Source organism: Cannabis sativa, chromosome 6 (genome assembly GCF_029168945.1).
Source record: "Cannabis sativa cultivar Pink pepper isolate KNU-18-1 chromosome 6, ASM2916894v1, whole genome shotgun sequence".
Taxonomy (NCBI): domain Eukaryota; kingdom Viridiplantae; phylum Streptophyta; class Magnoliopsida; order Rosales; family Cannabaceae; genus Cannabis; species Cannabis sativa.
The window spans coordinates 70,242,197-70,268,539 of NC_083606.1; the positions used below are offsets into that span (position 1 = coordinate 70,242,197).

Sequence of the window (26,343 nt, forward strand, 5' to 3'; positions counted from 1 at the left end):
TCAAATTAAACTAATAAATATATATGAAATACATCCAACAGATATAATCAATCCAATCCAACATCCAATAGATGTTGAATCAATAGGATGACTAAATTAATTAAATTAGATCGGATGGTATGTATATAAAAATATATATCATACAATCATATTCATCTTCTTCATTTAAAATTACACCGTACCTTAGGTGTACCTAGTACATAAGTTGACAGAATATGTGTAATAAAAAATTATAAGAATTGATGAAAATATTTTAAACAAAAACCATTTAAAGAAAAATTTGCGAAGTTGTCATAACTTCAAGTAACTAATTTATTAAGTAGTAATAGTAGAAAAAAAAGTACATCCAACTATTTATTCTTGAAGTAATAAAGTTCTCCAAAATGAAGCTAGATTAATTATTCTAGGGCTAAACATGACTACTAATTCTTTGTCAAGATAATGACTAAGTTCACATAATTCCAATTTTCATTGGCCATAGACTCAGTAACCTTATTAGCAAATCTATTAAATAATTCATCCATTATAGTTTCTCCAAATTGTTTCACCAAAATAGGCTCCATAACTGCTCTTATGTAATCAGAAACATATTTCCCACTTTTGTGTTTTTCATTATTATTAATAGTATGTTCAATAGTAGTGAAGCCTGCATCCCAAGCTATTTCGAAAGTATTAAGCTTCTGTATACAGAAAGATCCTTCTTTCTCAATCACACCTTTCACTTCTATTGCACTTGGAAAATATGATGGCACGTTGTAATTATCCAGGCATTTTGCTTCAATTATATTCTGAAAATATAATAGGGGGGGTCATATGTATATGTATATTCATTTAATTAAATTTAATAATTTTACAAATCACAATTAATATATAATATTTAGTTAATATGTGTAGATATATTCAATTGTTTGGTAGATCACATTTCACTAAAACAATAAATTAATGAAAGTCACTACAAGAAATATATGTATATTCATTTTATATGTTACTACAAGAAATATTACTTTCAGCACTTCGTTTTGTATTAGCAAAAGTTTCAATACCAATACGGATTTGCCAACCCTTTTTGTCAGTGCAAATTAAAATATGCTGGTAAAAGTAAAATCTGTTTTGCCAGCACAATACCCAACTTTTGCCAACATAAAAATATTATTCTAGCAAAAATCTTATTTCTTATAGTGTGTGTTTATGTGTGTAAAAACATAGTTTTTTTTTTTTTTTTCAAAACAGTTGTGTTATGGATAAAATTATAAAAAAAAAAATATGTGAAAAATAGTATAAAGTAAACCGATTTTCATAGAATGTAACAGGTTATACTATTAACAATTTTTCCTATATATATTTTAATTTTTTTTAATAAGATATTAATTTAAATTACTAAATAAATAAATCTAAGAATACATGTATTACCTCTTTGACCATGTCATTCAGTGTCCTTCCCAGTATTTCATAAATACTCTTAGGAGAATTACTTTGATCAATACTTCCAATGAAAGTTAATATCATGATACCACCACTCACCATTTCCTCTGAACGATATCTTAAGAAATTTGTGAAATCAATTTGGAATTGATCCAAATATGATTTGAACACCACAGCAGAACTTGTCTTCCAAATGTAAATATTTCCTTTGTTATGTGCTTCTCCAGTTTCATCATCAACTAACCCTTTTGGAACCTTAAAAATTTATAGTAGAATATATATATATATATATAAATTAATAATTAGTATTACTATTGAAATTAAATAAATAAATATCATGTCAAAATAATATCATTCAACTACTCGGACAGATTAATTTGTCCACATGCATGTTTTCTGCTGACATGTCTAGGAATTTAGTAATTGCATCTTAAAGTTAGTTTTTTTTTTTGTACATGTTTCCTAGTGTTAATCGGGTACTATATATAGAGGCCTGTAATCACTATTCATTTTTTGTACTAAACTTAAAAGTGTAAAATGAGAGAATTGGAGGGGTGTTAAAGAGTGCATTATATATTTGATCAATGCCTCTCATGTGACCTGAATTGTAATGGCGCTAGACTAATTGAGGTATCAACCCAAGTCCCACATTAGAAGAATATACAAGAGTTATTTTAGATATAAGTGTTACCTTTTGAGAAGGTGCCTAAAAATAAAACCGTGAAGGCTTAAGCCCAAAATAAACAATATCATACAAATGTGAGAGTCAAGGTGAGGTAGCGGCCCGATAAGGTGGAAGAACGAGTCCCAACAAGTGGTATCAGAGTCGAAGGTTTAGGAGTGTTGGGATAGTGGGCTGCATTTGCGATGTATGGGAGAAGCCCTCAATATGATGACATCGCGATTGAAGATCTATATGGTGCATTGTATCGAAATTAAGTCTATCTGATATTGAGGTAGTCAGGTGGCGTGTATCGTTAATGATTACGGCAGTACAAGATGGAGTCGGTATTAGGACCTGTGTCAAAAGTCTTCCTAACAAAGGTGATGGTTAGGCGGCGCATTCCCTTGGTGATAGCGGCCCGACAAGGTGGAAGAGCGAGGCCCGACAAGTGGTATTAGAGCCAAAAGTTTAGGAGCACTGGGATAGTGGGCTGCATTTGCTATGTGTCGGAGAAGCCCTCAATGCGTGACGACCTCGCGATTGAAGATCTATATGGTGTCTTGTATTGAAAGTCTATCTGATATTGAGGTAGTTAAGTGGTGTATTCCGTTGATGATTACGACTGTACAAGATGGACAATTCAAAAAATTTTACTTTTAGTCACAACAAAACTTGTGACTAAAAGTGAAAAAATTGTGACTAATTATAAATCATGATTCCTATGTTGTGATTAAAAGGTCAGTGGATAAAAGTATTAGTCACAAAAATTACAATTTATTGTGACTAAATGTATTTTTAGTAACAATACTTGTTGTGACTAAAACTAAATGAGTGACAACTTGTAACTAAATACTATGTTTTAGTCACAAGTAACATTTTGTTGTGACTAAAAGTCACATTTAGTCACAAAAAAATTATGTTGTGACTAAAAAATTGTCACTAAAAGTAACAGTTTTTTGTAGTGGTTGATCGGTGTTAGGACATGTGTCAAAAGTCTTCCTGACAAAGGTGATGGTCATGCGATGAGTTCTCTTGGTGATAATGACGACATAAGGTGGTTTTTCTGAAAGGGAGGCCACGAGTATGTGGTCCTTGGTTTGAGGGGAGGAATGTTGGGGATCAACCCAAGTCCCATATTGGAAGAATATACAAGAGCTGTCTTGGATATAAGTATTACACCTTCTCATTAGTATGAGGCCTTTTGGAAAGGTGTCCAAAAATAAAACCGTAAGGGCTTAGGCCCAAAGCGGACAATATCATACTAATGTGAGAGTCAAGGTGAGGTAGCGGCCCAATAAAATAGAAGAACGAGTCCCAACACTAATCTCTCTTCACTTACAAGAAATGTCACTTTTTCCAGCACATTTTTGTGCTGGCAAAAGCTGGTATTCCGCTGGTAAAATATAATTTACTTGTGATGTGTTGGCAAAATGGGTTTGGCAAATCAATATTGGTATTAAAATTTTTGCCAACATAAAATGAAAAGCGTTGGTAAAAATGACTTATCCTAGCGCATAAATGCGCTGGTAAAAGTTAGATTTTAGCCACTGCAAATGTACGCTGGTAAAACTTTGACCTCTTTGCCAGTGCAGTTTGCGGAATGCGCTGGTAAAAAGTGACATTTCTTGTAGTGATTGTCTCAAATTGTAAAATCACTTTGGAGATTAAATAAAGAAACTAGTCATTGTTGAAGGTTGTTTTATCATCTCAATCTCTTTCTCTCTCTCTAACTTTTATATTTTAGTTTTATTGTTTAGTTTTGTCTCATTCTCGTGAGTGCATTGATTGAATTATGTTCTTGTATTGGTATAGTGCTCTACACCACAAGTGGGCTCGGTGCTCAAATCATCAAGAACCTGGTGCAGGAATTCAAGAAAGCTTCAAGAATGGCTTGTGTAAAGTTCGAAGTTGATAAATTCATAGGCCACAATGACTTCAGTCTCTGAAGAATCAAAATGAAAGCACTCTTAGTGCATGAAGGACTTGCTGAAGCCATTGATCTGAAAGCTACATGCAGTAAAAGTTTCACAGTGCAATCTTACTTAGTCTTGAGGGTGAAGTTTTTCAAGAAGCTAGTGTCAAATAAAGAAACAACAATTGGTTTGTAGGAACTAATAGAAAAATCGGAATTCCTGTCAGTTTGAATGTCAGTTTTTTTTAGAACCGACACTATTAAAATAGAGTGTGGTATAAACTAACGACAAAAGACCCTCATTAGCGTTGGTTATAAATCGACGCTAGGCATTAACATCATTTATAAACGAATGCTAACTTAGTTATATTAGAGAGAGAGAGAGAGATGGGTTGGCCCTTATAAAATAAAACCTTAAAAGAATATAACCCTAACTTTAATAATATCCCTCTTCACATTAGCCTCCTTCTTATGTTATCTTTTTCTAACCCTCATTCTCACTCTCAATCTCACTTAAACTCACTTCTCCTAATTCTCAGCTCAATTCCAAATTCAACCTCAATGTGACTTCTCACGGTGATCTCCTCCTAAACAGAAGCTTAAGAGACAATAATAGGTATCTCTCTCTCTCTCTCTCTCTCTCTCTCTCTCTCTCTCTCTCTCTCTCTCTCTCTCTCTCTCTCTCTCTGTTGTTTCCCTTTTCTCACACACTACAAAAAATCTCATTTTTAGTCACACTAAAATTTGTGATTAAAAATAAAAAAATTGTGGCTAATTATAAATTATCATTATTGTGTTGTGACTAAAAGATCCGTGGCTAACAGTATTAGTCACAAAAATTATAATTTGTTGTGACTAAATGTGTTTTTAGTCACAATATTTATTGTGACTAAAACTAAATTAGTGACAACTTGTAACTAAATGATATATTTTAGTCACAAGTAACTTTTTGTTGTGACTAAAAGTTATATTTAGTCACAAAAAATTTATGTTGTGACTAAAAGGTTGTCACTAAAAATAGCAATTTTTTTGTAGTGACAGGTGGCTTTTCGATGATCTACTCTCATTGGTGGCGATTATTGGGCATAATAAATATGACAGTTTCAACTCCCTTCGTCGTCGGTGGTTCCGTCTTCGACAATCTAAGTTCTCTCCCATCTCTCTTTATGTATATATATTTAATTATATACAATAGAACCTCTATTCAAGAATACAATTAAGACAAAAATATCAATGTAACAATAATAACAATAAATAATTATTAATACTATATTATAATAGAATTATTTTAAAGTAAATATAATGTTAATATATATATTACAATTTGGAATAAAATTATTAATTTTATGTAAATAAATTTACAAAATATATGTAAAGATGTAATTATTCTTATATAGAGGTTATTCTTATTTATAACTGGTTCAAATTGGGACTTAATTTTTTTATAACAAATTAGAGGTTATTCTTGAATAGAGTATTCTTAAATAGAGGTTTTACTGTATCTATATTTTGAATTTGTAATTAAATTTATAAATATATATTTATATATATATGTATATTCTAGATCTAATGTATATGGTGAGAGAGGATGAGATTTGTATGGGTTGTTTGATTGTTGTCATTTTTTTGGTGTTGCAGCAAGGGAACCAGATCGGTTACTGTTATTTTTTTCTGGGTGTGTCGATTCAAAATCCAAAAGTAAAGGTGTAGCGACTGTTTAAAATAGTAGCATTCCTTAGAGACCTTTTAAAATGGTTGCTTATTTCTCTTTAGCGATTGTTTGGAATCTATGTCTATTCCATCAGGTTTTGCAATGGTAGCATAGGCGTCGATCTTATGAATTGACAATAATACAATATTCGACTATTAATAGCGGTCGCCTAAACTCCTTTTTTTAGTAGTGAGGAAAAGCGTGCTGCAATCTACTTGAAGAATTCTGGGCAAACAAATTATATTTGAAGATAAAGATGTATACTCTACGAATGGATGATGCTAAAGAACTCATAAAGCATCTTGATGATTTTAACAAAATCTTGGAATTACACAACATAGGAGTAAAGCTTGAAGAAGAGGACCATGGCATAATCCTACTCAGTTCTTTGCCTACATTTTATGAACACTTTGTAGACACGATCTTGTAGGAAAAGATACTCTTCCAATGGCAGAAGTAAAACCTTGAGCTTGAAAAAAATTTAGAAAAGATCAAAAGAGAGATTTGATCTAGGAGGTGAAGGACTACTTCTGATTTTTTGAGGTGAAACTAATCATAGAGATCAAAGACATAATAAAAGAAACAATGGCACCAAGGGTCACAACAGCCATAAACCAAAGTCTAAATTCAAACTAGGGAAGTTTTGCAATTATTGTCAAAGAGAAGGGCATTACAAGTCTAAATGCTACTACTTAAAGAACAAGTAAACCCAAGATAAAAGTCAAGAAAGAAGAGAAACTAGTGTGGTTTCTAATGGATATGATTCGACAGATCTCTTGGAGGCAAGTGAAAGTTCAAGTAATGAATGAAATCTTGACCCTAGTTGCTCATTTCATATGTGTAATAACAAATTGTTGTTTCAAGACTTCAAAGAATGCTTAGGTGATTTTGTATTACTTGGAGCTAATAAAGCATGTCAAGTGAAAGGAATTGGTTTTGTCACAATAAAGATGCATAGTGGTGTGATCAGAACAATACAAAATGTCAAGTATGTTCCTGATCTAAGATGAAATTTGTTATCCGTTGGAGTCCTAGCTAAGAATGGTTGTGTCATCAAGATTGAGAGCAACATAATGAAAGTTATGAATGGTTCATTATTGGTTATGAAAGGAGAATTTAAAGGTGATCTTTACTTCTTTGCTGGAAAATCAGTAAGTGGTACTACCTCAGTTGCTTAGAGCAATGATGATATGACTCAACTTTGGAACAAAAGGCTTAGGCATGTAAGTGAGAGAGGAATTGAAGAATTCATAAAGCAAGGTCTACTCAAAGGAAATTAAGTGGGAGATTAGACTTCTGTGAGGAATGTGTTCTGGGAGAGAGTTTTAGGGTAAAATTTGGCAAGGGAATGCATATCGCAATAGAACCTCTAGCCTACATACACCCAAACCTAGGTGGAACAAACTATTTCTTGAGCATTGTAGATGACTACTCAAGAAAGATCTGGGTTCCTCTTATGAAATTAAAAGATCAGGCATTAGAAATATTCATCAATTGGAGAAAGTTGATATAAAATAAAATTTGGAAAGTGAAAAATCTGATGACAGATAATGGTATTGAGTATTGTTCCAATGAGTTCACCAAATTCTGTCCACAAGAAAGCATTGCTAGGCATAAGAAATTAAGGAAAACACTTCAACAAAATGGATTAGCTGAGAGAATGAATATACCACTCATTGAAAGAGTTTGATGCATGCTCAAAGGAGTTGGGCTTAAGAAGAAATTTTGGGGAAAAGTTGTTACTACAGAAGGTTACTTAATCAATAGATGTCTTATAGTAGCCTTAGACTTAAAGCTCCCCAAGAGATTTGGACAGAAAGAAAACAGTCCTATGAACACTTGAAAGTGTTTGGATGTACTGCCTATGCCCATATTAGGCAAGACAAATTGGAGCCAAGAGCCATCAAATTCATGTTACCCTACTAGTGTCAAAGGCTATAAGCTATGTTGCCTAGAATTTGGTTTCAAAAGATTCATAATCAGAAGGGATGTTCTCTTTACAGACGAAGAAATGCCAATGAGAATAACCCCTATAACTCAACATGTCACCACTGATCATGTTGCACAGATTCAGGTGGTAAGAAGGAACAAAGGGAAGGAATGATCAATCTGGTGTAATACCTGAACCAATGCTACAAACAAATGAAGGTGAAATTTTTGAAGCCATAGATGAGACTGGAAATCTTATGAGTTATTAACTAGCTAGAGATAGGGAAAGAAGAGAAATCGAAGCACCAAAAAGACTTGGATATACTAATTTTATAGCATATGCCCAAATTGTTACAAAACAAGAAATTGATATAGACCCCAAAAGGCAAGAAGCTAGTCAGTTGCAAATGGATTTTGAAATGGAAAGAGGGAATCCTTGGGTAGAGAAGGACAAGTACAAGGCCAAGCTTATAGCAAATGGATTCACTCAAAAAGAGGGCATAGACTACACTAAAATCTTCTCTCCAACAGTCAAGAAAACCTCAATTAGAGTAATTTTGGCTTAGGCAATCGTGGATAGGCTTGAGGTGGAACAAATGAATGTAAAAATTACATTTCTACATGGCTCACTTGAAGAGGAAATTTATATGATACAACCTAAAGGATTTGAAAATGGAAAACCAAGATGAATTTTGCCTCCTCAAGCAAGCTCCCAGAAAAGGGAACAAAATATTTGACCAATTCATTACTCAAATTGGTTTTGTCAAAAGCAATTTCAATCCAAGTGTCTATTTTACCAACAACATATTCTTGTTGTTATATGTTGATGACATCTTGATAGTGGGAAAAAAAATAAAGATTAACAAGCTAAAGTTGCAGTTGAACAGTTAATTTGAGATGAAAGACCTTAGCAGGGCCAAGAGAATACTGGGAGTTGAGATTGAAAGACCGAAATAAGGTATAATCAAGCTGCATCAGAAGAATTACTTGGAGAAAGTACTATAAAAATTAAAGATGGACAAGGTCAAAGATTTAGCCACTCCTCTGGCAGCACATGTCAAATTGTCTCAAACTTAGTGTCCACAAACCGAAAAAGATGGCAATTGAAAAGGTACCCTATACTAATATTGTATGCAACTTGATGTATTCTATATGGTTTGTACTATACCAGATCTAGCACAAGCCTTAAGTGTTGTTATTAGGTACTTGGCTGATCTTGGAGAGGCTCATTGGAAAGCTATCAAATAGATTCTAAGATATGTCCAAAGGACAACAGATTTGGGACATGTTTTTAGAAGAAAATCAGGTCAACAAGCTGAAGTGTATGGCTATGTTGACAATGATTATGCAACCAATATAAACACAAGTAAATCACTTACTGGTTTTGTATTTTGAGTGTGTTGAAACACAGTGAGTTGGAAGTCTAACATGAAAAGGGTAGTTTCTCTCTCAATTACTGAAGTTGAGCACATGGCAACAACTGAGGCCTACAAGGAAGCTCTCTAGTTGAAGGGTTTGACTCAAGAGATTAGTTTCAAGGCAAAAATTGTGGATATCTTTTGGGATAATCAAAGTGCTCTGCACTTGATTAAGAATCCTATGCTCCATGAAAGATCAAAACATATAGACATTAAGTACCATTTTATAAGAGACATTGTTGCCCAGGTCAAGTTCAAGCCAAAAAGACACGACTATAAACAACCATTTAAAGTATTTCCGTCAGTTTCTATAATCGTCGCCTATACGACCGTCGCAAAACATGCAAAATAGGCGACGATTAAAAACCATCGCTAATGTGGACTTCCCGATGGTTTACAACCGTCTCCTATAACAGGGTATAGGCGACGGTTTTAAACCGTGCCATATTCTATAGGCAACGGTTTAAAACCGGTTTAAAATCGTCGCCTATAGTATAGGACACAGTTTAAAACCGTTTGGGAATGTAAAAATCTATATTTTCCCCTATTTTTTTCCTGCATTAGTTTTATAATTTTACCTAAATTAAAATAAAACAACTAATTAATTTTATTACAATAACAACTAACTTTAAACACATTAAATTTATACAATAGCAAAATAAATATATATAATAAATAAAAAAGTATATAAATAAATAAATGTATTTATACCGAGCTTGGAGAGAGAGGGAGACAGACGGGAGGTGGTGGTGGTCCGACACATGAGACGGAGATGAAAGGGACACCGACGGGAGGTGGTGGTGGTCCGACATATGCGACGGAGAGGAGAGGGAGACTGACGGGAGGATGAGTGGGTGGAGATCGATGGGTACGAGAGAGTCAAGAAGAAAGGGAGATCGAGAGAGGGAGGAAGACAACGAGAGAGGAGGGCGATGGTGCGGAGGCGTGGGTGGGATTTTGGAGAGTTAAGATTTTTGTTTTAGGGAGTGAGAAAAGGAGAAGAAATAGGTGAGAAAAAGTAGATGGGCATGTGAGAAATAGAAAATAAGTAGGTGGACACGTGAGAAATGTGGCGAGAAGTAGGTAACGATTTTCTATTGGGGCCCTTATACCCGACGGTTTAAAATCGTCGCCTATAGTATAGGCAACAGTTTTTTAAAACGGCAGGTATAAGGGCCCAATAAATTTATGAATTCCAATCAAAACTGTTGTCTATACCTGTAATTACTATTATAAACCGTCGGGAATACTAATTTTTCCCGACGATTTTAAACAGTTACTTAAATTTTTTAGCAACGGTCCCCTAAAAAAAGAATTTATAGGACCGTTGCGACTTCTGATTTTTATAGTAGTGAGTTCAGCATTAAATGCTGATGATATACTGACCAAGAATGTGATCTTACAGAAGTTTAGACATTATTTCAAACTCCCAAATATTGATAAGTGTTGTTGAAAATTCATAAGAACAGCTGTCACAACTACTCCAAACAAAATCAAGGTGAATTTGTTGTGTGATTCAGCTACTCAAATAGATTTGTCCACATGTCTTGCTGACATGTCTAGGCAGTTAGTAATTGCATCTTAAAAGTTAGTTTTCTTTGTGTTAGTCTGAGGCCTATCACCACTATTGATTTTTGTACTGAACTTAAAAGTGTATTATGAGAGAGTGGGAGGGGTGTTAAAGAGTGCATTGTGTATTTGATCAATGCCTCTCATGTGAGCTAAATTGTAATGATGTTAGGCTAATCTCTCTTGTCTCGAAATGTAAAATCTCTTTGGAGATTCAATAAAGAAAGCAACCATTGTTAAAGGTTGTTTTATCAGATCATGTCTCTCTTGCTCTCTTCTGAAGTTCTAGTTCTGATATTGATTTTAGTTTTATTGTTTAGTTTGGTCATTCTCATTCTCTTGACTGTATTAATTGAATTGTTTTCTTGTATTGGTGTAGTATTCTACACTAAAAGCTATATATTAGACTTGTAAAAATACCATAATATTGAATTTATCCAACCACAAGTTTGATACGATCAATTCTTTTTACTAATATTTTGGGGATTTAGTTCCCTAATTTGCTAAATCGTTTTGTTTTGTACTCATTCCGTCCACTTTGGCTTACTAAGTGCCAAAGTAGACTATCACTCTATGTACAAGTATACACGTAGTAAAATTTTATTGGTCTACATAATATTAATGATATAAATATTTTAAAAAATAATTTAAAATATTTTAACATCTAAAAAAGTTATAAAAAAATTTAAAAAAACTCTTCCTCTCCCTCTGTAATATCCAGATTAAAATAGTATTTAATTTTCTTTTTTTTTTTTGGATAATAATTGAGCGAGGATAATTATCTTGTTTCTTTGTGTTGTTAGTGAGTTGATATTATTGCTTAGAGTAGTTGTACCAATTTTTTAGAGAGAGTTAAAGTTGTATTAACTACGAAAGTAAAATATTATGGTATTTTTACAGAGTAAGTAATCGTTTAATTAAAGCCCAATATGAAGGTCCATTAGGGTTTTATAATATATTTAGTGAGTTTAATTAATTAATGTTAAAAATTCGTAGGTTTGGATAAATTCGCAGGATTAAAAACTGTTTTACTAAAACGATCATATCTGGAGTTCTAGAGCTCGGATTGAGGTGATTTCAGTGGCGTTGGAAAGATAATTCAAAGATCTATCAATTATGTAGAAATAGATTTATCGTAATTTTAACTTTATTGGGGTCAAAATTAGGTTACAAAGTGACGACCTGTTAAGTTTAGTATAGAAACCCTAAGTTTTAAAATTTAAATTTAAAACTTATATCTAACAAATAAGATTTTTATTTAATTATTCTATTTAGAGTTAAATTAGCATCAGATTATAGGGGTTATTTTATTATTTTCTTTTATAAATTTAATTAGATTATAAAACCTAAATCTATCACATTTTGATACGTAATATGCAGAGTCTCTAACCCAAGAAAAATAAAACTCAATCTCAATCTCTTTCTTTCAGCCTGAATACAATTCTTAGAGAGGACACTCATAAAATCCTATATCCTACAAGTTATCCATCTCGCTACCTATCAAAGATTTATAATTTTCCTTCTTGTTTCATTCTCTTCGCCAAACAACACTCATGATTTTCATCAACATAACATTGAGATCATCATCACCATTCTAATAATTTGAGATTTCAAGATCTAGCACTGATTAAGAAGAGTCATCAAGAGGTAAGAGAGTTCTTCCACTTATTGTTGTGAACTTTTAGGTTAAACTATAAAATCTCGTTTTTATTTTTTTCTGAAAATTATTGTCTTAGTAAAATAGTCATATCTCTCTCAATATTGATCCGTTTCCAGCGATTTTTATATCGTTAGAAAGCTTATTCGATGATCTAAAATTTTTATCAAGAAATTATTCATCAGTTCGGTGATATTCTATGTCGAAAATTATCATCTTTCTGATTTTGTTGTAAATCGTTTTTTTCATATTCCCAGAAAAAATACTTTCACTTAAAATACCATAACTCTCTCAATTCTTGTCCATTTTTAATGATCTATATATGGTTTCAAAGCTTATTCAATTTTCCATAAGTTTCATGAAGAAATATTTCGTGAATTCGAAGTTATACTATGTCGAAAAGTTAGTTTCCTTCTGTATCATGTAATTCGTTTCTTGAATCTTGTTCTTCCAAAACTGTTTTGGTAAAATTGTAATATCTCTTTGAATATAATTCCAATTTCAGAGATTTTGGTATCATTGGAAAGGGAATTTAATTTCCTAAAACTTTCATGGAGATGTTATCTTCTAGTTCTGAACTTTTCAATACAAAAAGTTTGTATTTTTGCTAAGTCGTATAATTCGTTACTCCATATTCCTTCTCAGAAATAGTTTCAGTAAAACAATCATAACTCTCTCAGTTTTAATCCATTTGTAATGATCTTTATATCATTGGAAAGATAATGGAATTTCCTATAATTTTTATGAATACAACTTTTACTGAATTAGTGTAGTTGTTGGTCAAAAATAGTAAATCTTTCTGCTGTACTGTAAGAGTACGAATTTTAATATTAGGGCCTTGACCCATGTCTTATTATAGGTAGTAGTGACAAGATAACAACTCTTAAGTAGCGGGATTTGAGGTAAGGAAATTAGATAGTTTTGTATGTGTTTATCTGCATAAATTTAAATTCTTTATGTATTGAAATATGACTTATGATTTGTTTTTTTGAATATGTATATGGTACTGAGAATGTGTGGTATGGACACAATATGACTTTGTGAATTGATACATAAATTATGGTTGTATGACTTGTATATGTTGTATGTTGTATTTGTATGTTTCAGGTTGTGTGTTGTATGATGTATTTGTATGTTGCATGTTATATGTTGTATGTTGTATGCTAACGTCTCAGGTAAAGTGGGGGACCATGGTGGGGTATGATACGGGATAAGGCCGTTGAATGTAGAGATACCCTACCCTGCATTTTACTGAGTCGTGTATGAGATTGTTATGGTGGGTATGATACAGTGATGTTACTGTTGAATATAGAGATACCCTATCCTATAACAATGGTAGGGCTGCATAGGCCCATGTTATTATATGGGCAGATTAGGCCCAGGATATTGTAGGGTCAGGCTAGGCCCGGGTTATGTAAGTAATGGCTATGATATGCCAATATTGTGATAATGTTATTATTATTTATAGTATTGATATGATTATGTTATGAGTATGATATTGGAGTTATGATCTCTGTATATGTGTACGGTGTAAACAAATAGTATAGACTTGTATGATAAAGGTTTCCATATGTACAGTTATTTGGTTATAGTTATAAAAGAGCATGCATGATATTGCTAAAACTTAATAAATACATTAATGGTATGTGTGATATTATATGGTATTGTTTGATAAGCATTTCCTTACTGAGCTTTTAGCTCACCCCCCTTACTTTCCCCCTACAGGTATTAGACAGGGAAGTATGTATAGTGAGCAGGGTCAGTTCTGGTACGTATACTGTGAGCGGCTACGGGCGGACAAACGATCTAGAACGCCGGTGGTGCCTTAGTTTTATTTTAAGCAGTTGATAAATCTAACACAGTGGAAATGCATTATTTAAAATTATTTACTTACTGCATCTTGTTTTACAAATGAAGGATCCTTCTCTGTTGCATTTTGATTTTTTTTAAAATCCACTGTTGTATTTAAATTTTTTTTTTTATCTTTTCAAATTATGCATGAAAATAGTATTTTTGTAAAATAAGGCAAAATATCGGGGCGTTACAAATGGTATCAGAGCCTTGACCCAGCCGGAAGTGTGGTCGACGAGGACGTCGGACCCCGTAAGGGGGGTGATTGTGACAGTCAGTAGTCCCGTGATCCGTAAGGGGAAATACCGGGTAAGCTGTGCAATCCCACATCGCCTGGGGAAGGTTAAGTGGGATGATTCTGAGACTGTGTAGGTATGGGACTACACAGTTGAAGAGGGCTTAAATGGATTGATTGGTACTACCTATGTCAACAAGGTGCATCTTGTTTTTCGGTAGCCCATCTTGAAAGAACTCCACAGTTAAGCGTGCTTGGCTTGGAGCAATTTCAAGGATGGGTGACCTCCTGGGAAGTTTTCCCAGGATGCGTGTGAGTGAGGACAAAGCACGCTGGAAACACTTGTGTTGGTCTGTAGGGTCAGTCATCAATCCAGGAAGCAGCCAGAGTGGAGTACTCGTGTATAAGAGCCATTAGTCCGTGGGTGTAAGGGCCCAATGGAGGCTTGAAGCGGGGACGTTACAGTCAAGAGAACAATTCAATTAATACAGTCCATATATTAGGCTAGAACTCCATATTATGGTATTTTTACAAGGTAGGTAATCATTTAATTAAAGCCCAATATGAAAGTTTATTAGGGTTTTATAAATTATTTAGTGGATTTTAATTAATGGTATAAGTGATATTAAATAACATTATTATAGAATTAATGTTAAAAATTCGTAGGTTTGGATAAATTCGCAGGATTAAAAACTGTTTTACTAAAACGATCATATCTGGAGTTCTAGAGCTCGGATTGAGGTGATTTTAGTGGCGTTGGAAAGATAATTCAAAGATCTATCAATTATGTAGAAATAGATTTATCGTAATTTTAACTTTATTGGGGTCAAAATTAAGGTACAAAGTGACGACCAGTTAAGTTTAGTATAGAAACCCTAAGTTTTAAAATTCAAATTTAAAACTTATATCTAACAAATATCTAACAAATAAGATTTTTATTTAATTATTTTATTTAGAGTTAAATTAGTATTAGATTACAGGGGTTATTTTATTATTTTCTTTTATGGGTTTAATTAGATTATAAAACCTAAATCTATCACATTCTTGATACGTAATATGCAGAGCCTCTAACCTGAGAAAAATAAAACTCAATCTCAATCTCTTTCTTTCAGCCTGAATACAATTCTTAGAGAAGACACTCATAAAATCCTATACCCTACAAGTTATCCATCTCGCTATCTATCAAAGATTTATAATTTTCCTTCTTGTTTCATTCTCTTCGCCAAACAACTCATGATTTTCATCAACATAACATTGAGATCATCATCACCATTCTAATAATTTGAGATTTCAAGATCTAGCACTGATTAAGAAGATTCATCAAGAGGTAAGAGAGTTCTTCCACTTATTGTTGTGAACTTTTAGGTTAAACTATGAAATCTCGTTTTTTATTTTTTTTCTGAAAATTATTGTCTTAGTAAAATAGTCATATCTCTCTCAATATTGATCCGTTTCCAGCAATTTTTATATTGTTAGAAAGCTTATTCGATGATCTAAAATTTTTATGAAGAAACTATTCACCATTTCGGTGATATTCTATGCCGAAAATTATCATCTTTCTGATATTATTGTAAATCGTTTTTTTCATATTCCCAGAAAAAGTACTTTCACTTAAAATACCATAACTCTCTCAATTCTTGTCCATTTTTAATGATCTATATATGGTTTCAAAGCTTATTCAATTTTCCATAAGTTTCATGAAGAAACATTTCGTAAATTCGGACTTATACTATGTCGAAAAGTTAGTTTCCTTCTGTATCATGTAATTCGTTTCTTGAATCTTGTTCTTCCAAAACTGTTTTGGTAAAATTGTAATATCTCTTTGAATATAATTCCAATTTCAGAGATTTTGGTATCATTGGAAAGGGAATTTAATTTCCTAAAACTTTCATGAAGATGTTATCTTCTAGTTCTGAACCTTTCAATGCAAAAAGTTTGTATTTTTGCTAAGTCGTATAATTCGTTACTCCATATTCCTTCTCAGAAATAGTTTCAGTAAAACAATCATAACTCTCTGAGTTTTAATCCATTTTTAATGATCTTTATATCATTGGAAAGAAAATGGAATTTTCTATAATTTTTATGAAGACAACTTTTACTGAATTAGTGTAGTTGTTGGTCAAAAATAGTAATCTTTCTGCTGTACTGTAAGAGTACGAATTTTAATATTAGGGCCTTGACCCATGTCTTATTATAGGTAGTAGTGACGAGATAACAACTCTTAAGCAGCGGGATTTGAGGTAAGAAAATTAAGTAGTTTTTATGGGTTGAACTGCATAATTTAAATTATTTGTCTATTGAAATATTATTTGTGATGTATTATTATGAATGTGTATATAGTACTGAGAATGTGTGGTATGGACACAATATGAGTTTGTGAATCGATATATGTTATGGTTGGTACGATTTGTGTGTTGTATGTTGTATGATGTATGTGGTGTGTTGTATGTTGTATGTTGTATGTTGTATGTTGTATGCTAACGTCTCAGGTACAAATGAGGGGCCATGGTGGGGTATGATACGGGATAAGGCCGTTGAATGTAGAGATACCCTACCCTACATTTGTCTGATTCGTGTATGACATTGTTATGGTGGGTATGATACAGTGATGTTACTGTTGAATATAGAGATACCCTATCCTATAACAATGGTAGGGCTGCATAGGCCCATGTTATTATATGGGCAGATTAGGCCCAGGATATTGTAGGGTCAGGCTAGGCCCGGGTTATGTAAGTAATGGCTATGATATGCCAATGTTGTGATAATGACATTATTATTTATAGTATTGATATGATTATGTTATGAGTATGATATTGGAGTTATGATCTCTGTATATGTGTACGGTGTGAACAAATAATATAGACTTGTATGATAAAGGTTTCCATATGTACAGTTATTTGGTTATAGTTATAAAAGAGCATGTGTGATATTGCTAAAACTTAATAAATACATTAATGGTATGTGTGATATTATATGGTATTGTTTGATAAGCATTTCCTTACTGAGCTTTTAGCTCACCCCCCTTACTTTCCCCCTACAGGTATTAGACAGGGAAGTATGTATAGTGAGCAGGTGGTCGGCCTGTACGTATACTGTGAGCGGCTACGGGCGGACAAACGATCTAGAACGCCGGTGGTGCCTTAGTTTTATTTTAAGCAGTTGATAAATCTAACACAGTGGAAATGCATTATTTAAAATTATTTACTTACTGTATCTTGTTTTACAAATGAAGGATCCTTCTCTGTTGCATTTTGATTTTTTTTTAAAAAAATCCACTGTTGTATTTAATTTTTTTTTTTTATCTTTTCAAATTATGCATGAAAATAGTATTTTTGTAAAATAAGGCAAAATATCGGGGCGTTACAGTTGGTATCAGAGCCTTAACCCAGCTGGAAGTGTGGTCGACGAGGACGTCGGACCCCGTAAGGGGGGGTGATTGTGACAGTCAGTAGTCCCGTGATCCGTAAGGGGAAATACAGGGTAAGCTGTGCAATCCCACATCGCCTGGGGAAGGACAAGTGGGATGATTCTGAGACTGTGTAGGTATGGGACTACACAGTTAAAGAGAGCTTAAATGGATTGATTGGTACTACCTATATCAACAAGGTGCATCTTGTTTTTCGGTAGCCCATCTCGAAAGAACTCCACAGTTAAGCGTGCTTGGCCTGGAGCAATTTCAAGGATGGGTGACCTCCTGGGAAGTTTTCCCAGGATGCGTGTGAGTGAGGACAAAGCACGCTGAAAACACTCGTGTTGGTCTGTAGGGTTAGTCATCAGTCCAGGAAGCAGCCAGAGTGGCGTACTCGTGTATAAGAGCTATTATTCCGTGGGTGGAAGGACCCAATGGAGGCTTGAAGCGGGGACGTTACAAATGGTATCAGAGCCTTAACCCAGCTGGAAGTGTGGTCGACGAGGACGTCGGACCCCGTAAGGGGGGGTGATTGTGACAGTCAGTAGTCCCGTGATCCGTAAGGGGAAATACAGGGTAAGCTGTGCAATCCCACATCGCCTGGGGAAGGTCAAGTGGGATGATTCTGAGACTGTGTAGGTATGGGACTACACAGTTAAAGAGAGCTTAAATGGATTGATTGGTACTACCTATATCAACAAGGTGCATCTTGTTTTTCGGTAGCCCATCTCGAAAGAACTCCACAGTTAAGCGTGCTTGGCCTGGAGCAATTTCAAGGATGGGTGACCTCCTGGGAAGTTTTCCCAGGATGCGTGTGAGTGAGGACAAAGCACGCTGAAAACACTCGTGTTGGTCTGTAGGGTTAGTCATCAGTCCAGGAAGCAGCCAGAGTGGCGTACTCGTGTATAAGAGCCATTCATTCCGTGGGTGTAAGGGCCCAATGGAGGCTTGAAGCGGGGACGTTGCAGGTCTCCTATATAAAAACTTAAGCAATTATTATTTTCATAAAAATTGTGTTTAGTCACTTGAAAACTGACAAAAATACCCTTTTTTGTAGTAGTGTTATTTTAATAATTTGTATTTTTCTCAACACACTATTGAGCTGAATGTTAGAATTGTAAGATGTATGTAGTTTCATCTTAAAACTAATAATTGGTAAAAAAAAACAAACCAATTGACAATGAGAAGAGTTATTTATGAATCTTATATATTAATCTATTATCTTTTTACACATCAGTAATGTGTGACTCTCTAATTTTCTCATGGACAGCTCGATCACAAGTGATTTTTTTTTTGGCTCACTATCCCTGAATCACAAGTAGCTCTCTTTGCTCTAATTTTTGGATCGTTTTTTTTTTTTGGATTGTTGGTGGCTCTTTTTGGCTCACTATCCCCGAATTATATATAAGTGATTCTTTTTTACTTTTGGCTCTACTTTTTGGATCGACTTTTCTTATTTTATTTTGGATCGGATAGTCGTTAGGGGTTCCATCTCGGAACTAATTGGCAAAAAATCCAACATAAAAGGAGTAGCTCATGAATCTTATATATTATATTATCTTTTCACACATTAGCAATATGAAACTCTCTAATACTGCACTTTTAAATACACCGCTTGAAATTTGATTGGTGTTGTATATGCAAAATATGATATTTTTATAAAATACTAGATTATGCACGTGACTAGTTCTCTTTGTTTCAATTTATTTTTACTTTTGTTTTATTAATTTTTATTTCAAAAATAATTTAACAAAATTTTATATAATTTAAATTTTACATCTTAATTATAGTGCAAATTATAAATACCTATTTATTATTATATAGCACAAACCTTTAAATTGAACATTATATAGACTTATTTTATTAATACTACTTTTTATATTGTGAATGATTCAGAATTTCTCAAAATGTTGTAAGATGTCTTAAACCCTAAATGTCGAAACAGTATAAGGTACATTGGTGCACCCTCCTAGGTGCACCGTACAAGCTTCTTATGATGTATACTACTATTAAATCAGTAATAATTTTAAATAAAATAAAATTAAAAAAAAAAAAAAAAACTTGTTTCTAAATTGTTTTTAATCAATGTAATTTTATAATGTTGTGGGGATAAAAGTGGCATACAAATATCACACCATTATGATAGGAATTTCCTATCAATTATCTAAAAGAACATTAAGAGCAATAGAGTCCAAAAAAAAAAAACATAGAGAAAATATTTTGTATTGGATACTTTGGAATTGGAGAGTTAGGTTCTCTTCCACTTTAGGTTGCAACTCTTACCAATTTCTTCACGTCATTTTCACACATTCCTATCCCACATAATCTACACCTAACTACTACACTCAAATATCCCTCCACTTACTAATCAACTAACTTGCCATATACTAATCACATTAATTAGCACATTTCTATTATAGTAAGATTCTTCATAGTCACTATCATAACCACAAACAGCACAACAAGTATCAGTTACTGGTATGTGAAAGATAGTGAGTTTGTCTCTTGTGAGCAGGTTAAAGTGGGATACCTGCCACAAGAGATAGATCCTATATAGATGTCAAATACTTGTATAGCTAGCAAAATTAAAAAAGATGTGAAATATAGATTGTATCTTCTCAAGAATAGGAATGGATCCAAAGTGGAGATAGATCTACTAAAGAGATTGATTTGTAATTAAGTGAGGGGTGAGGTTGGTCTCCTTTGGAGAGCCGTGAGAGTGTTTGGTTTTGGTGTGATTAATGAAGTTTTCTTATTGATCAAAAAAAAAAAAAGATTCTTCATAGCCTACCTCTGGAAACTTGTGTCAAATTTGACAAATATTAAAAATTGTATCAAAATTTACACATCAATAAATATAACTTTTTTAATTACAAATTTCTTATGAATCATCAATTAGCTTTAATACACAATATTTTTATCACAATATTATCATATTTAATTTATTATTATTATTTTTCTTTTTTTATAAAATCACACCACATAACATAATAACATATTTAATTTATTAACAACTAATATTTTACTCTTTATTTTCCTTTTTATAAATAATTTTCATCCAAAGTTTTAATGTAAATATTGTGCCAATAATATTTATTTATTTATTATGCTGAAGTTAGCAATATCTCAAATTTTAGTATTACATATAATCTTATTTATCATTTTTTTTATTGTAAGGCTATATATCAATATTTTTTTTAATATGATTTTCATAATCACTTTTTCAGCAACTTCTCTCAAATAAAGATTTGAACTAAAATAAATTTAATATTTTTTTGCTATGAATCTTAAAATATAATATGAAAGATCCTATATTAATAATATTTGCTATAAACTAGGGCCGCCTTAAACATTCTGGAGGCCCTATTCTAATTTAAAATTTGACCCCTACAAAAAAAATATAATTTATAAATAATATTTTTAAATATTATCATTCGGTTATATATTTTATAAAACACAAAAAAAACTTCAGCTATTATAAAAATTATTATTAATTCTAATAGAACACAAAAAATATAAAAAGTTTGAAAAAAATAATAAATATATAGCAGTAATATATTTTATTTTTTTACTTAAAAGCATCAATAGAATTGAAAATGGACTTTGGAAATTGGGATGGAAGTGACTAATGATAAATTGTTAGCCCCTTCAAAATTTAGGTTTATAATAAAAATTATTAGGCATTAAAAAAATATATATTTGACCTTTTATTTTTTTTTTTTTGGATCCTGTGCAGTAGCCCACCTTTCATACCATTATCGTTGGTCATGCTATACAACTATTATATATCCATGTATTAGTATATGGAGGGTTGTGTATTTAATAGTTACAATAAAAATATAACTATGATGGTTAAATTATTTTATGACTTACTATAACATATCACTAACGGATCAAATTTTTAGTTTTAGACTTAAATTAATAATTATATATTTAAAATAAATTAATTTTTTAATTAAAATATAACTAAAACCTTTTTAGAAATCAAAATTTATAATTTTTTTTTATTTTAAGTAAATAAATAAAATTAAGTTAATATAAAGTTACAAATAATTTAATAATTATTTTTAATAAATTTTAAATTAATTACAACCGTCTAATAAATATAACAATTATGGTTAAATATTTAATATAACATTCCATTATAACAAGTTATATAAAAATATTGTAACCATTCAAAATTAATAGATAACTGAAGGACATTTGTGTAATTCAAAAATAGAGACTTAAAGAAAAGGATTAGTATAGTCTTTAAAAGTTTGACTTTTAAACGTGTTAGAGTGAAGAAAAAACATATAAATTTGTGAGGCAAATTAGTCTACAACTATCACATTAACAAGCCACTTAAATAGTATTTGAAAGTTTTGAGACTTGTGGATAGAATAGAAGAGAGTATTATTATTAGGTATTAGTGGTGCTTAGCAATTTTTTAATATATTACTTTGTGATTCGTTAGCGATACTCCATAAAAATTATTATATTAAATTATATGGGACACAATACTTAATTGCAGTAATAGCGATATTGACACGTAGGAAAATATTAGCCACTGATAGTGCCCTTTAGCATTTCTCAAAAAAAAAAAATATAGCATTTTCATAAAATTGAAAGCAGAGTAATTGAACCTTAGGAAAATAAGTAAGTAATAGACTTCTGTTCAGAGGATATGAAGATGTTTTTTTAAAAAAAATTATTAACGAATAAAATTGTGTATTTTTTTAAAAGATATTTCTTTTACTTTTGGACTGCGTGGACTTTAGGCACAAACTTGTCCTACCTTAACTCATAACCGACCCTACTTATGTTTAAGACCGACTCTATAATATGATAAAAATAATAAATTTGATTAAATTTAAAATAAACTAACCTTAGACAACCACTGCAAGCTATAAGAAGAGTGAACAATATGTATAGAATTGTCTGGAAAAAGCCTTTCATAGAAACTCCCTGGCATAGCTGTGATGAAGCATGGTCCAAACTTGTCACCCTTTTCTTTCTTAAGCTTTTCATAGAAGCTCGATAAAGATTGGAAGACGGCATTAAAATCGTTCCCAGGAAGATCGTTAAGGAAAACTTGGAAAGTTGGTGTGTTGATGTTCAAAGATTGGCAAGAGGCTTCAATGATGTCAAAAATGGTGGAGACCGCAGTGAGTGTGTTGGGGCCTGAGGAGCAGCCCAAATCTGCTATTCTCAAACACTTTGGCAACACTTTCTTGCAATACACTTTAATGCTTTCTTCAAGTATTGGTCTCACAATTGACATCACCTCTTTCTAAATATTCATTAATAATGTAAAAGTTAAAAAACCACAAAATAAAAAAATTACATTACTTAGGCGACGTTTGATAACACTTTTTTAATTAGTTTTATGTTTTTAAAATTGTGTAAGTAAAAATATTTTTCAAAAACATGTTCTATAAAACTTTTTTCATTTTTTATGCGAATCAAAATTTAAAAACAAAAAAAAATCACTTTCAATTATTTTTAAATAGATTTTTTTTCTTAATCAATATTTTGGACTCTCCGATCAGACCCGGACCCAGATCCCCTCACGGCCCTGGCGCTGAACCTGGCCTCTAACCCAAACCCGAATCCAATCCTCGACCTAGACCTGACTTAAATAAAATCAAAAAATAAAAATGAAAAATAAACCTTACAGAACACACTTTTATTTTCTGTTTTTAAAATTGAAAAATAAAAGTGGTTACAAAACGCATTTTTGTTTCTTAAAAACAAAATTTTCAAAAACAAAAATTTTACTTTTATTTTATGATTAAAATATTAGAAAATAAAAAAATTACCAAACGACACCTTAAATGATCACCCGAAACAACAGAATTATATAGAAAGATTGAAAGAACATACTTGAAGAGAGGAGTTGGTTGCGTAGCTAGTTTGGCCGACACCAGAATTCATGTGGAGGACTTGCTCCAATTCCATTGTTAATATTTAACAATATTGTAATGTTATAATACTATATATAGCATTTGCTTTACTATTAGTACCCACACATGTGTTGAGGACCTTCTATTTATAGTGGTAGCTTTATTTTTTTCATTTTTTTTAAAAAAATAGTAATAAATTATGTGATAGTTAGAGGATCATACCTAATGCTTTCATACATATATTTTTTTTTAAAAAAAAAAATGAAAGAAGAGATATTTCCATATAAATGGGAATCTGGTAATTAAAGCCGGCCACCATTTCATTGCATAGCCAAAGTAGTAGACATAATAATTGTTAGGAAAATTCTACACTCCACCCATTTAAAAGTAATGCAAGTAATATTTTTTTTCATAATAATTTAAATATCAAAATAAACAAATATATATTTTAAATAATAATATAAATTATGTGTAATGAACACTTACAAAAATACAAAGTGTGTATGTATATAATTTTTTAAATTATTTTATTATTGTTTCTCATAAGTATTTATCATCCAAGCATACCTTTCAAAATCAAAATATTTTTTCTACTTTTTTTAATTATAAAAAAAACCGTTGCCAAAAAATATTTTTGGTACCAATATTGATAATTAATTTCTTTTTTTTTTTTTAAAAAAAAAAAACTCATATATTACAATAATTTATTATATCTTTATATATAAAAAGTGCCTATCTAACGTCATTTGTTGGTTTAACGATTTTTTTTAACGATTCTTTTTTTTTTTTATTTAGCTTTACACGATTAACTTAACAGACTGTTAACGTTAAACGTTAACAAATAAACCCAATAATTAACCCAAAAAATTAAACAATCTTTTTTTAAATAAAACAATCTTTTGTTAATCGTGTAAGATTTCAAATTTCAAAATGTTAAAATATTAAATAATTCTTTTTTAAAATTTAAAAAACTTCTCTTAGCCTCATATCTCTCTAACAAACCGCATATCCCCAATTTTTGATATTTTTTTTTCATTAAAATTTAAAAATAATTAAACCTAAAAAATATCTATCTCTTCTTTACTATCGATTAAATCATAGCATACATAATATATATATATATATTTTGAAACCGAAGCCGTTTATTAAAACAAGAGTAACTTATTTTTTTTTATGGGATGTTTTCAAATTATTATTCTAGACTTTCTAATTTAATTTAATAGTTTTTTTTTTTTAAAATCATGATTTTATACACAATTAGCCTAAATAAAAATCAGAAAAGAACAATAAAACAAAACGTGCATTGCACGTAGGTTGCCTCTAGTATATTTAATTGTGTCAACAATATGAAGCATTTATTTTATTTTATTTTTTAAGAAAAGAAAAGTAATTATTTTTTATTAATATATATTAAATGCTAGCATATTTTATTGACAATCTTTTATCTCCAAATTTTTTTAGGGTTAATCTATAACAGAACAATTAAATTAGTAGAAAAAGTGAGTGGTAATTTTATTTGCCGATTTGTTTCATGTACAAAGCAAATTTATTGATAAGAATAGTGATAACTATAAATAAGATGCGAAGATGACAATGATTTTTAATGTATCGATGACTACGAGTGATCTAATGATGACAAATAAGATACAAGAATTTGAATATAGTGGTGAATATAAATAAGATTTGGTCATGACAATGGTTGTAAAATCATATGATAAGTTTTTTTACAAATTATTTTTCTTCCTTTAAATTTTTATTTTGTGTGATGATTTATTCTTCAATCTTTAATTTTCTTTTCCTATAACGTGCGAAGATATTAATATATTAGTCTGAGTTCAGAAAAATAAACAATTTAGTAAAATCCTAATGAAAAATTATATTAAAATATAAAAAATTTTAAATTTAGTATAATTTTATGACTTAATTATTTTAAAATAAAATACAACCGTATGCGAAGTGTGGTTTATTTTTTAGTTCTACAATGCACCGTTTAAAAGTAATACACTGTTGTACCTAATCTGTTTCGGCATCCAGCAGAATTTTTTAATCTAATTTTTTTTCATGATCGTGTACGTTGCAGTTATTTAAGATTTCCTTTAAATTTTTTGAAAACTTTAGAAAAATTTAACACGTTGAAAACAAACTCTTTTAGTTATGCTCGTATGAAATAAATAATTTGAACATTGCTTTGTATTTTATAAGCTATTTAAAATTTTTAAAATTTTGTAACATATTTTAAATAAATAACTATAACATACGTGATATGAAAAAAAAAAATCGATTAAAAAATTATTCTGAATACCGAAACAGACAGAAATGTATTAGTGTACTTTTTTTATAGGGCTACATTGTCGAATCAGCCTAACTGTTATATATTTACAATTTTTACAACTTATATATGTTTATTTGTAAATATTATATATGTTAATCGATTCTCGTAAATATCTTCTACCAATAAATATATTGTAAATAATAATAATTATGTTGGATTAATATTTTTTTCATGTGATTTATTTATATGATCAATATAATGTTAATTAATTTATTTTTCTTCATATGATTAAACCAACAAGAATAAAAAATTAAGACAAACAGACGTTAAATTAACATGCATTTTTAATATTGTCATGATTTATTTTATGATCTTTTAACTATCCTAAGATTTCACGTGGACCTTCCTC

The 26,343-nt window shown here is 31.2% G+C and overlaps 1 protein-coding gene across 1 annotated transcript; it reads right to left on the reverse strand.

Moving 5' to 3' along the window:
• Positions 1–296: 296 nt before the first annotated feature.
• On the reverse strand, positions 297–23,789 carry LOC115724676 (S-adenosyl-L-methionine:benzoic acid/salicylic acid carboxyl methyltransferase 1-like). Its single transcript, XM_030654016.2, has 4 exons — positions 23,643–23,789; positions 22,645–23,049; positions 1,411–1,677; positions 297–788 (listed from the first exon to the last, which is right to left on the reverse strand). Exons 1-4 carry the CDS (start codon positions 23,715–23,717, stop codon positions 423–425), a joined length of 1,113 nt encoding a protein of 370 aa, XP_030509876.2. The 5' UTR covers positions 23,718–23,789; the 3' UTR covers positions 297–422.
• Positions 23,790–26,343: the final 2,554 nt, after the last annotated feature.